The 13,842-nt window shown below is 36.1% G+C and overlaps 1 protein-coding gene across 3 annotated transcripts in view; it reads right to left on the bottom strand.

Moving 5' to 3' along the window:
* The window catches only part of GALC (galactosylceramidase), a 31,136-nt gene that overhangs the window by 16,655 nt on the left and 639 nt on the right, over nt 1–13,842 (bottom strand). For 2 of the 3 annotated variants that reach the window (XM_077784000.1, XM_077784001.1), the window contains exons 2-7: nt 13,343–13,411; nt 11,548–11,611; nt 9,477–9,590; nt 7,979–8,118; nt 5,863–5,901; nt 505–635 (exon numbers count right to left, since the gene is read on the bottom strand). In XM_077784000.1, coding sequence (XP_077640126.1) covers nt 505–635; nt 5,863–5,901; nt 7,979–8,118; nt 9,477–9,590; nt 11,548–11,611; nt 13,343–13,411 — 557 coding nt within the window. Of the gene's footprint in view, nt 1–504; nt 636–2,584; nt 2,713–5,862; nt 5,902–7,978; nt 8,119–9,476; nt 9,591–11,547; nt 11,612–13,342; nt 13,412–13,842 lie in introns of all 3 variants that reach the window. The other variant, XM_021540957.2, reaches the window with a different exon arrangement.

Raw genomic sequence — 13,842 nt, 5'->3', positions numbered from 1 at the left:
GACAAAACCCAAAACTAGTATAACAAGTCAGCAGGTTCCTTGTTTTCCAAATACAAATTTGTCATCAAAACAAATTGGGAACTAAGAATCAAGCCATTGTACCTCAAAGAAGAATCACAGCCCAAATTCATTTCTGGATCACAATTACAAGGCTGTGTGCTAAGGTATAAAGCTAAAACACTTTTTGCATACCAGTTAAGAGTAACCAAAACCCTCAGAATAAATAGTGTTGTCCAAAAAACCTTCAATCCACCAAAAGTGCAACCATGCCCAACAGGAAGCTTCAACATGATAGAAGACGCTGATTCAATTAAAGGTTGAGGCTTTTACTGGAAAAAGAGCTGCATGATTTGATGTAGGTTAGTAAGAAAGTTTTATAGTATCAATCCTTTCTTTGCAGGTAAGAGTACAGAGAGGTAAAGCTTTGTCTGTGTTAGTTATAAATAAAATGAAGATAAACTACAAACAAACCACCAAGAAAGAAGAACAGAGAGAACCCCCTACCCAATCACATCGACCACTCCGTGGAGCTCAGAGTCAATCATCATGACAAAGGAAATGGGCTCCCACAGTCTATCGCTGGCTATGATCCTCACCTGCTCCAGACCTTGCTTATCCAATGTGTACCTCAACAGCTTGGAAAAAAAAAAGGAGAGTAAAGAACAGAGAGAAGGGACAAATAAAAAAAAAACTGTTTTTCAAATTGTCAAACTTTATATTGGGAAAGGCAGCATCTTCTTCAGCCCTAGCTGAAAAAACTATTATGTTTCAATTCATGTTTATGCAACTTGGACAACTGTTACACCAAACAAAACGACTGTCAAGGACAAAGTGACTTCAAAGGACACCTTCTTCTTCCACCATACTGAATTCCAAAATACATGATAAAAGGAAAAATTAAAAATGTTTCATTCTTCTTACAGACACAAAAGTACAGATAAAGACAAAGCATATCACATTTCATGCAATATACACTATTTGCAGGTGGGCCACTTAGATGTTACAGTGTTGACAGGTAACCTACAAGATGTGTATGAACTTTCTGAACCTGAGCATTTGAAGGACAGACACATAAATACTATTATCTTTCACGAGGTCAGCAAGAACTCTCTATGGTAGTTAGTACCTTTAAGTCAGCATTGGTTGAGAAACATGGTGTTCTTGTTTTGTACTAACCTTAATTTCTTGATAGATAACAAAACCACTGCACAGGAAAACCTAACACATCATTTTTTGTGATCAGTGGCAGTGGGGGAGTTGGGGAAAAATCTGTATGACATTCAAGAAAAACTTCTGACAAAAAGAACTTCCATTTTAAAGAACAAGTAAAACATTTCTGTGATTCTAAACGCACAAACAAAAACAAGTACTATTATCCTTGATTCTGCCAAGCTCTTAAAGAAACAAGAGCCATGCACAGTCAGTGCATTCATTCTTCAAGCTGTATTGTCATCCATCACTAAAACATTTCCTAATGCACCTGCTGAGCTGCAAGTCTTGCCTAACTTAAGAAAGTTTTTTTAAGTTTATTTTAGACCAAATGAGTTACTCTATGCTGACACTATAACCAGTACTTCTCAGGCAGCCACTTTCAGGTGATTGATGTTTACAAACTCAACACATACAAAAGCAGTTTCTTTACAAAATCCCTGCTTAACTGACTTGCTATAACCCTTCAACCATGCATTCATTTAAACTATGATGAGCATATCATACCTACAAAGGATAAATGGTACATGAGTGACCACAAGAATGCTCTTATCACAGTAAAGTTAACAACAAAGATAAAGAAGTTAACAAATGTAACACAAGTGAGCAATTTGTATCTGCATAGGTACATAGGTTCCACTGGGAACATATAATTTTGTAAAAATGATGTATAATTTTGAGAAGCCAGAGTTTACAAGGAGAGCTAGAGCAGCAAAGTAAATTGCCAGAAGCAAGTAAAAAAGTGTACTATGGAACAAGAGTAAAGGCAAACAGTTGAGTTGACACTTGCTGAAACACCAACAGAAAAAATTGATAGGCTGTATTAGTTTACAAACTTTGGGTTCTTGCATTTATGTCTATGTTACCATCAGTGCGTGCATTTCTAATATTGTTATCAGAAATTAACCAAGAAACAGAAACTTCTAACTCTAGTGTATGACCAGAAAAATCTCAGCTGCAGCCACAGAAAATCCCAGGGTGATAAGCTCCACTCTGAAAGTTCAAGTTCACCCAAAATGAAAACCAGTTGCAGACCAAGAATTCAATCCTAAGGTTTTTCTGACTCAGAACATGCACATGCAGATTAGTTAGAAGTTTCCTGTCATTTGCTAGTACTAAAAAGCCTAAAACACAGCTCCTAAATGGACACTTGAAATAAATGATAGAAGAGTGATAAGGTCAGCTTACACATGTACTAAACTGAAAGAAGAAAGACAAGAAAGACTAATCCATCACCACTGTACACAATGATGTAAAAAATGGAAACAGCTAGGAAGTATGAGATAAGAATATATGACCCTTGAAAATGGAGAGGAAGACTTACAGATAGGAAGCAATAACAATGTTTAAAAGGCCTCCCTTCTCCCACACTTACCCGACTACCTCAATAGCATCATTAAGATAGGGATCAACTAGCATCTCTTTTGAGATGTTCCAATCTCCATCCGCAGCGATGATGCCAATGTTCCATAGACCCAGTCTGTCCAAAGAATGTCGAAGCACCTTAGTAACAGATAACACCACTTAAAGTACAGCCTTCATCAATGAGGCAACATGAAATTTAAGACTGAAAACAAGAACTTTGGAAGGAGTCAGTGGAAGCCTCTATTTACAGACCAGAATGGATAAGAAAAGTTCTCATTTCTCAAACATGAGCTATGGTGGCAACTAAGACAAAGTTAATTGAAGCATTTTTAAAACTGAAGGGTTATCACTGATATTGAGATGGTCATTACACAAAAATGGACTTCTCATCACTTGGATAACTTTTGAGACCACAAGTGCACACATATACTCCACTTGGACACTCTCAAAATACTGACTCCCTGGCATGTATGTAATTCATTACACAAAAGTAATGAATTTATCATCAAGTCAGTCATGTTAAACTAATCTAAAAATGACACCTGGCTGCAATGTGGAAGTGGACATACCTCCCCAAGTGATCAGAAACAAAAGTTAACCTGATCCCCAAAAAAGTACATTGAAAAATCAGGTATTGAAGTTTTAAAATAGAAAAGACCTATCCATGCAGCTCTCTACAAGAACAGAAACCTCTGCCAAACACCTGTCCTGTTCAAGAGAAGAGCACTTAAACATTTTTTTCACTGCTCATTTCACTGAACAAAAAAAAAAAAAATCCTTGATGTTTTAAGTGTTTAATATTTAAGTTCACCCACTACTTGGTTCTCATGTTTCACTAACTTTCAGGGAAAGTAATGAATAAACCTAGAATTGCAAATTTACAACAAAACTGAGGGCAACCAACTTTGAATTCAAACATGCCAGCAGAAAAGAATTCCTATTCTGTCTTTTCAAATTCTATTTAATATTTCCACTGTTAAAGATGACAAACAACTCACATTTGTCTGTGGAACTTCTTAGGTAAAATATACCCACACAAAATATACTCAGCCTTAATAGTTAAGAATGAACCACACTTATAGAGGGCTGGTACTGTCTGAAAATTTAAACCAAAAATTTAAAAAATGAAAATAATTCAAAAACATCGTTTCAGCAGCTTGCACATACAGCTAAAAACCCAGTCCACAGTGTAAAATGCTTTCTTCAATTTTAGATATAAAAGAATGATGCACAGTGTGCATGCATGCACAAAAAGATTTTGCAACTTGATTTAAAGATCAGTAGGCATAAACCCTCAAATTATTTCTTGTAATAGCCATCTGGCAATGTGAAGAAGAATAGGGAGCATTTCTGTTTTTCATGTAGTCAAATAAGGACAGAAATAAAAGTCTAAGTGTTGATAACAATCAAAGCCTAAATCTAAAACTATTTAAGACATAAAACTTACTAAGAAGAAAAGTAGCAATGAAGTTCTGTTTAGCTGTTTGAAACCTTTGCAACACAGTTTCTACCAAAAGAAAAACTCATAACACTAGACGGTCCTTTAAACTTAAAGCATTCTAGCTACCTAGACACTCAGAAAAATTGCCTAACCACAGAGACAGCTCCGAAGAACAAAATGAACGGTTGCAAAATTTCCATGCTGAAAGAGAAGTATCAAGGGCACAGAACTGCATGCACCCAAAACACACTCCACATTTGCCAAACAGCTCCCTTACACACAGTACTTATATAACTGAAAGGACAGGGTTTTCTTGAACAAGAATTTAGAAGCGTTAGAATCTCCACTTCTTTTTTTCCTACTTATTAAGAAACATAACTAGTGCCATAGAGGATGAAGTATCTAGAATAACATCTTACAAGTAAATATTTAGCCAGATAACTAAGAGCTTATCTGTGATGTATTTAACAGGAATTACAGAAAATATTTGGTGTGCAGCAGTACATTTCAGTATATCACCCTCTTGCGAAATGGCAGACTGCAAATAACTATAGTGCTGATGAGAGGAGTGGTGCCAAGTGACACTGTAAGAGAATGAATGGCAAAATGGGTGTTTAATAAAAAAACCTCTTATCAGTTAACATACAGTGCAAGGAAGGCAAAAACCCTTCAGTAAATACTTGGGTGATTTTATGGTCAAATTTTAAATATTCAGTTCTAGAAGCCAAATGCTCAGTCCCAGTTCAACAGTGTTCAAAAAGCTATAAAGTAGAATGTTGCCCCTAGACTCAACAGTTTGCTCTCCATATTCTTTCTCCCCACATGAGAAAGCCAAGACAAGCATGAGAAAGCTTCAAGGTGACATAACACAGATTTGAAATTGTTCAGCCTTAAGAGGAGAAGGTTTTGGGGTGACCTAATTGCTGCCTTCCAGTACCTTAAGAGACCCCAAAAGAAAATATGGAGATGAACTTTTTACAAACGTATGTAGTGACAGTACAAGGGGAAATGGATGGGAATGCCCCAGCCCTGGAAGTGTTCAAGGCTAGGCTGGATGAGGTTTTGAGCAAGGTGGTCTAGGAAGATGTCTCTGACCATGGCAGGAGGATTGAAACTGGATGATCTATGAGGTCCCTTGCAACTCAAGCCATTCTATGATTCTCTGAGTCTTGTTTGCTTTTAAGAAGAGGTAATGCCATTGCATCTTAGCCTCAAGCAAGAACAAGGAAAGGAACAAAGAAGGAGTTTGTGCTCAAGATTTCACCACAAAACAATGTAACAAACAGGAAGAGAGTTTTCAAAGCAGGGGAGAGCCACACAAGCATTCAGTAGTGAGAAATCTTAGAGCTATCTTAAGGTTGGTTATGTGAAATACTGTGTTCCTCCAGCTTTTTAGAACAAAAGGTACTGAATTTTGCAAAGTTAAAAACACAAAGCCTTTACTGCGATTTAATAGCACTATTTAAGGGTACTGTAATCACAGAACTTAGCTACAGAATTTTAAGCAATTCTAGACCATAGACTTCTAGCTATATCCAAGCTGGTATAAAGATGGTTTAAGTTTGCATGATAGTACCATCAACTGAAGCTTCCATCAAAATCGAGAAATCCTAACATTTAGCATACACTGACATGCCCAAAGTTCAAAGCAACAGTTTCAGACACACAAAATAAACAATCTAGACATCTGAACATGTTATCTTTCCATGCATGCATCTACAAGAAACAGACTTCAGTAAGTGATATAGTTGCAGAAGTAAGATCCCTTTGCTAAGTCAATTCAGAAAAGCTAATTGTTTGTGAACCGTACAACAAGCACTTCACAGAAATAAGAAAATAATACATACCTTAATGTATTTGCTACTAAATGCCCTTTCATTCCATATCTATAAAGAGAAAGTAAAATCCATTTAGAAAAATCAGGATACGTCAATGGAGAATTAAAAGATTTTATTTATATATATGTAAGATTATAAAATCCATTAATCAAATCCATGGTTTCCGTGTGCTAGAGGGAAGTGTTGGTTGGTTTTGTTATCAGCTTTTCTAGGGAAAAATCTGTATGAAAGTTCATAGTGGGCACTTGTTTATCTTTCTGTAAGGTCCACTGATTGCCTTCTCACTGACAAGAATGCTAGAGCTGCTTGAGCTCTACAATGGCAGCAGTGTTACATTACCAATGGCTCTACAGCTTGCTAGGAATCATTGAGAAACATGTTGTGGCTTCAAGGTGTGGCCTAATGAATGGGCCCCTGTTGCAATACATGGACATAGGAGAGCCAGAATAACTCACATCTTGAACAAATCGATGAAGCTTACTTTCTTTCTAATTTACACAGGACTACATCCAAGCTTAAACACAAAAGAGATACAGCATATTTAAGTAAACAAAATGAGCTAATTTCTGAATTTTCCATCTTTTATGGACAGTTTAAGCTAAACACAGCTAAAAAAACAAAAGCAGGAGCACTGAACTTCCTTTCTACCAAACCCCCTAGCCTATAAAACACATAGGCAGAAACCTTGTTTCTTTCTTTTCTAACTGCAACATGAATACTGCAACTCACATTCACCAGTAAAGGTTCAGCTTATGGGTAAATAAAATTGATTTTGCTATTTCTATGTCTTCCTATAAATGCTAACATGAAACTTCAGAACCAATCAAAACATTACTTACTGCAAGGCTCATCTCATCATAAAGCAAATAGTGACACAGAACATGTACTTAGAGCAAAAGAGTGGTAAAGGCTAACTATGTACAACCATAATAGCATTGAAATTGTTTTGAGTTTCAGAGCCTTCACAGACCTCTCACTGTTTCCCTGTATTTCAGATTGTACCCACAAAGAAATGAGACAATATGATATAATACTGCCTGTATAAGCCAAAATTACCTTTTCTTAGAAGGAGAGAATTTAGAAGGCTAATCACTGTGAAGCAACAACACTGAAGTCAGTATTACTCAAATACATGAAGTGCAGAACTAACTTTCTACTCCAAGAAGACAGGACAGAGAAAAATGCAACAGCAATTGTTATTCCTCTTCCCAAAATTGAATTGCTGAAGTATCTCTGTTACCCACATTGCAAGACTGACTCAAATAAGCCAGCAACATCAAGGGGGCTGCATCCCACAGGAGATACACGAGATACACCTTCCCACACTGCAGCAGAAACATCAGACTTCTGAGGGATGGGAACCACCCTCAGAACAGCTTTAGAAGCTTTGTTCTGGACTGCTGAAGTGATTTTCAGCTTTTCTGCAGTTAAACTTCTCATATAAAAACATTTAAGAATCCAAAATAAGTGTCCAGTAAGTATAGGATTGATTTTAGAGGAATCCTAGACACATTTTCTTGCTCAAATAGTGAACTTGAATTTTTTTAGATTGTCTGCTTCTCACTCTCATCCCAATTTATGACATTTTTTCTCAGACATTCATTCACTACTCCATGTATTGCACTATAGGACAACACAATAGTTGTACTGTAAAACACAGACTTTTATCTATAAATGATGCAGGTAAAAATGCAAAAAGTTGTAGAGGACTGCTCCTCTGCAAAATAACAACCATACTTTGTGCTAAGTCATGTTAGCTGACTTTCAAACTGTGTTAACTGATGGTTTTTGTTATCTGGTAACCACCGAAATGCAAGCAGAACAAACAAGGCAGAAAAGGAAAAAGAACTCTCAAATTATTTGGTAACTTTGTTTTAGAACTGGGAGGGTAGGAACCATTTCACACTTGCTCTGATTTAACAGCCATCATTTCAGGAAGACTGTAAACTAACACAAATACTGCCTTTCCCCAGGCAACAGTACAAGCTGAAACTGCAATTATGAAAAAAATTCTCTTGCCTTCCTCCTCCTCCTCCAGTCATCAACAATGGGAGGTAAGACCAAGATTTTAGGAGTGAAGATAAATAAAGTACATAAGACATACAGGAGATTTTGCTTTACTGACCCCAACATAATCAATGTCCAAATCATGATACTGTTTTGCTCCTAATATCCAAGAAATAATATAATAAGCAGTGATATCTGGATAGTCATAGGGCCAGTTTTCACCCTTCCCTATCCATCCTGGAAATGCCCAAGGTAACCCTGGAAAAAAAGAAGAAAAACAAACAAATAAGGTAAGTGGTTGGTTCACATTACTCAATAAGCTTAAAGAGCAAGCTCTGATTTGCTCTACCTGAAATGAAGGAACAAATATGCACTTGAAACTGGTTTGGTTCCAGTGAAGACAATGAAACGTAACTTCTCCAACTGCAGAGAATGGTCTAATACAAACTATGATCAAGCAATTAATAGCTTTTTTTAATAAGCTAGGAAGCATTCATTAGTAGAGAACAACTGACTACATATAATTTGTCAATTTTCTAGTACTAGCTGGTTTAAAAGTCCAAAGACTTTAGAATAAAAATTTACAAAGCTAAAGACAAAGGGTCAATACAGAATGTGAAAAATTGTTTATCTCCTGAACATGAATTTCAGAAGACATCATCATGACAGAGGGAGAAGGATAAGGATCATGAAAAAGCATTTCCAAGTCTCAGCTGTTCACTGGATCTTGTAGTAAATAAAAAAAAACAAATTAATCTAACCAGATGCTGCTAACCATCCAGCCAACTTGTATAAGATACCATTGGCTTATTTAAAAGTAAACCTTCCTTCCTTTGTTGAGAGTTTGATGTGAGGGAAGAGGGATATTATTAATAACTACAATTAGTCATAAATAATAGGCTTAACAGAACCTGACTGGCAAATCCTGCATCAAGCCTTGCTTCATGGCTAGATATGGTAAAGCCCCCTGGAAGGTGAGGGAATTAGACACCTTTTAACCAACAGATTTCTTACCCTTTTTCATGTGAAATACATTTTGTATTTCCAAAATACAAAAATACAACCTAGGGTTCCACATTTGTATTGTCAAAACACACACATAACCCATAATCAAAACAGGAAGAGAGCAAACTCCTATTACAACTCAACTACACATGTAGGACATATCAGAAGACCAGAATCATTACAGTAAAGAAGAGATGTGTGATTGGTTTGTAAAAAAAACATTTGATCAAATGCAGTTTGTGTAAGTTTCACATATTTATGCTTGCAGTAACTTTACTTTATCCCTCCCAATTTTTTGTACTCAATTATTCAGAAATTCATCTCTCATGATAAATCAATCATGTTCATTGCTGCAGTACACTAAAAGCATTAGTTACTTAACACAAGCAAATTATTAGAGATTTATTATCTTATGCTTCTCGTCAGGATGTTGTGCTGCTGTAACAAGGTAAAACACAGTAAGCATCAAGACAAGCTTAACAAATATTAGAGATTCTTCTTTGTCTACTGCAACGGCAAAACATCTCCTCATTAAAATGTTAATTAAGGGTCAGATAGGTAAGTCGGGGGAATAAAAAAGCATTTAAATCTAAAAGCTCAAAGCAATTTACCAATCAGTTTAATGTTGGGGTTCCTCTTTTTAGCCTCTTTCATCAGCCACCATTCATAGCCCCGGAAGTAGTTCTCATCATTTTCATAATGCATATGGGAGGGTTCAGTACCATCTAGGAAGGAAAGAGACAGGTAGTTCACAATTATCTTCTGTGTCATAAGCTGTTACACATCGTAAAGCTTGCTGCATTGCTCATTAACATAGTATGCAAGCACGTATCTCCAACATGGTTCATAGGTTCCTTGGTATGTATTTCAAAGCCAAGGAATAGTGGGAGGTAAATGCAGGATTTGCTACCCTTCCTTCTTAGCATATTAACTTAGCATAATTTTAGTATTTTTATTTTGAAGGGGTTTTTTGCCTGCTTTTAGCATCAGATGTGGTTAACTATTAGGTATTTTCTATCCCTAGCTATGATAACACTAAATCTATATTTGCTACTGTCTCATATCTTGATACTAACAACCACTAGGAATGTTACAGCATTAAGATTAAGAGAAAAAAAATCACTATACAAGCAAGTTATCTCTAAACCAAAAAACAAACAAAAGGTTTTAGTCTGTTTCTTCTGCACAAGGGAAGTCCAGGGAGAGAAAAGAAAGGAACTACCATGAATTTTTTCAATTACTGGAAAGAGGTGTGAGGTTTTTATTTTTACAGTGAAATATCGACTTTATAACTTTCATGATGTTCTGTGACTGCAGGAAAAGGTTTTGGAATTTAATGCTATGTCCTGAATTTCCTCAGGCAAAGGTAAACAAACTAGAAAGGTGCAAAAGAATCAGTGTTGTATGAGAAATCACTACACAAAAAGTCAAGTAATAACTTGCATACATGACTGCAACAATTATGCAACTGATGTTAAACCATATGCAGAGACCTCTTCTAACGAGACTTTGTTTTAAATGAAGCCTGCTGAAACAGAACATTTCATCACAGAAAATAGGGTTTATTTTTTTTACCTTACTAACTCTTGGCTATATGCAAGGTTGTCAGGAACATGGAACAATTAGATTCCAAATTTATGCTTCATATCACATTTCAAATTAATTCCTGATCACACATCTCAGGCCAGAAGAAGACCTGCAGTCTTGTGCATTGAGATATATGCATCTTATTGTTCTTCTTTTCAAAACTGGACCATCACACAAGTATGTGGCAGTCTCCTGAGCCAGCAATAAGAGTGTTTGAGAAGGTCTGTGCATGCCTGAAGACGATTCCAGTTCCCACACCCAGCAATTCATTACCAAGCTCTTAAACCCAGAATAGTACTTCAGCATGTTAATTTTTGTGAAGTAAACACAAGAACGAAAAACAGTATCTAATTATACAAAACACAGACATTAGAGAAAAAATGTGCATATATACAAATATATATACAAGTATATATACATAAATATATATACATAATACATATATATAATACACCATAAAATCAAATTCTATGCTTTTTATTTATGAACTATGTCTGATATGGCCAGATTTACTTTAAGAAAAATATCAAAAAAAAAAGAAAAAAAAAAAAAGATACAAGCTGTAGTCTCTGCTTCTTAGTTTTTGGTTACAGCCAGTTACCAAATAGTTCCTTCTGTATGCAAATGTAGTAGGTAGGCTAGGCAAATTATATCAAGATATTTTCATTTGCAACTCTTCCCAGGAAGAAAAAAAATCCTGCCTACTGCCAGCCAGTGCCATTCCAGTGAAACGTTGCAGCTAATAAAACCAAAGAAATCTAATTATTTCTGATCAGATGCCTTTGTATTTCATGCTTTTAAGACATAAGCTATCTGGTATTGCAAAACTCATGTGTGAGAAATGCTCTGCAACTCAGAAACCTACTACAGGGGGCAAAAAAACAGAACTCAGTTGCTCTAGAAATCAACCTATTAACCATATGATAGCTAGAACTGCTTCCAGAATGTTGGTGTAAATCTCTCTTGTACAAGCCACTATGGTTTATTGCAACTCAGTTCAGCTATCTCCATGCCTCAGCTCCATATGCAGCACATGTTATTTACAGCATCACTGAAACGAGAAGTTAAATGCTGCTCATGTAAAATGCTGCTCACCTGTTGACTGTGCATCACCTCCAATCTCTACCTTGAGAATATGTAAAGAAGCACCAAAATTTGGCTGTAGAAAAAAGAGACAGAAAACCAGACAGAATCCTGCTGTTAACAAGAAGAATGAGATAAGTCAATATACAGTTTTGAGCATGCTGAAAATGCAATTTTTTTACCTTTTTAAACACCCATTATAAATGTAATGAGAGATTATATAAATGTCTGTTTTTCAAAAGAAAATCCACCAGGATAAACAGTACACTGATCTTTAAACAGTTTCATTGCCTCTGGCACCATTAACAATACTTCTCCACAACCATGCAGATTTTAAATAGGTTATGCTCAAGAAAATACAAAAGCACTATTAAAGCAGAACACAAAATATATGAGAAACACAGCAGAATTTCAATGTTATTAGAAGTCAAACTTGCTGGTTTTTAAAATCAAATTATTGAAGCCAGTATTTTTTATTCTTGTTTCTACAGTGTTACACTGCTTATGTGAAAGAGCATACATACAGGTCAGTGTTGTACTGCCAATATGTTGGTCCAGCCACTAGTGGCTTAAGACTTGCTCAAGTCAGAAGTTACAATTAATCACTACTTTAATAACCACTAATAAGCTGGCCTTCTCCATGGAATGACCCAAGTATAATTTTGGTATCTAAAAATATGTTTTAAGACATAAGAATGCAATTTGATTTTTAAAAAAATGCTGCACAGATGACATGTCTTTTGGCTTACAAGTCTGGGATTTTTGTTTGCTTTTAATAGCAAAGTAACTATTTCCAATTTACCATTTCTCTTTTTGACCTTTTTAGATTTAAACTTCTAACACATTTGTTCTCCCATTCCTATCACGAAAGTTGCCTGACACTAAAAGACAAGGAGAATGTGGCAAAGTACACCTCTCCCAGACATGACAGTTTAAGGGGTTTTGGTAAAAAAGTATATCAAAAATTCTTTGAAAATCATGATCTCTCTAGATTTTATTTTACCACATGCCCAATCAGAACATTCACATTAGTAACACAGAGCTTTAGTCTCAAAAAAAACATGAGCTTTGATTCCCCAGGCACATATTGCACCTTACTCTACCCTTGAAAATTAATTCTTTAAACTGCATGGTAAATTATTCCCCTCCAGCCATCTGGATTGCATTACTTGAAAGTGACATGACATCCTCTTCCAGCAGAGTAATTTACAGTGCCAAAAGCAAAACAAGCTATTAATGTCCAGTGTAATAATCTCACCATATATTAAGTTGGGTAACTCTGCAGGTTACACTTGCTAACTAACACAGCTTACATTCTAGAGTCACTGCAGTTGTACTTGAGATTAGTTTGGAATAGATATGCGGTTACGTACCCGCAGTCTGCACAGTCACTTTTATGCTATGTTTATCTAGATGTACTCCAAAAAAGTCCACACTGTCTCTAAGACCACCTTCCTTCAATCACTATGAACAGCTAAATCCCCAATTTTAGCCACAAAAACAACTTATGATTTAGCCCACACAGATGATCAAATACACAGATAAACACATTTTTGAAAACATATTTTCAAAACACATTGTGAAAGCACAAAAGGAATTTTCACAATATGAAGAAACAGTCTCCTGAACAAAAACGCCTCCTAAAATTTAAAGTTCTGGTAACAATCAGCACTAAAATAGATGCTTTACAACATGGGAGTTTGTCTAATTTCAAGCAGCATAGAATATACTACAGGAGTTTCCATATAACACAATAAGAAATTCTGCATGAAATCAAACGTTATTGCAGTAGTGAAACCAACTTTACCTTGAACAGATAATCTAAAATCTGGGAGCGATAAGGTTCTGGGTAGTTCACCAGGAGTCTAGATGTGGCCTAAAATGGAAAGAAAATGTGAAAATGTGGAAACACAACTTTCAAATGTTTAACTACATCCCAGCTTTTCAGTCTATGCCTTTCACGGGGCTACAAAAATAATTATAGCACCAGGAACTCAGCTAAGCCCCTACATAACTTGTTTCTAAACCTTCAGCTGTGCCTTCCTAGTTTCACAGGTTGCAACTGCCTTGTACTCTAGTTACCTGGAATTTACTGAAAACAGAGTCCAAAGAACAGAGAAACAAAGAGATCACACGGCTTTATGTACGACAAGCAAAAGGCAGCTCCCTCCCAGCACCATTTCTCCTGCTCTACTCAATTCTTCCTGCTTTGGCTCACCATATGCCAAAGCAAGGGGAGCTCACAGGGCATACAGGTGGAAGGCCAAGGAAAGCATCTCAGCAGCTCGAAGAGGGGATAAAAGCTCC

Source organism: Lonchura striata, chromosome 6 (genome assembly GCF_046129695.1).
Source record: "Lonchura striata isolate bLonStr1 chromosome 6, bLonStr1.mat, whole genome shotgun sequence".
Lineage (NCBI taxonomy): Eukaryota > Metazoa > Chordata > Aves > Passeriformes > Estrildidae > Lonchura > Lonchura striata.
Note: the sequence above shows the minus strand (reverse complement) of the source record. Positions and strands in the feature narration are given on the sequence as shown.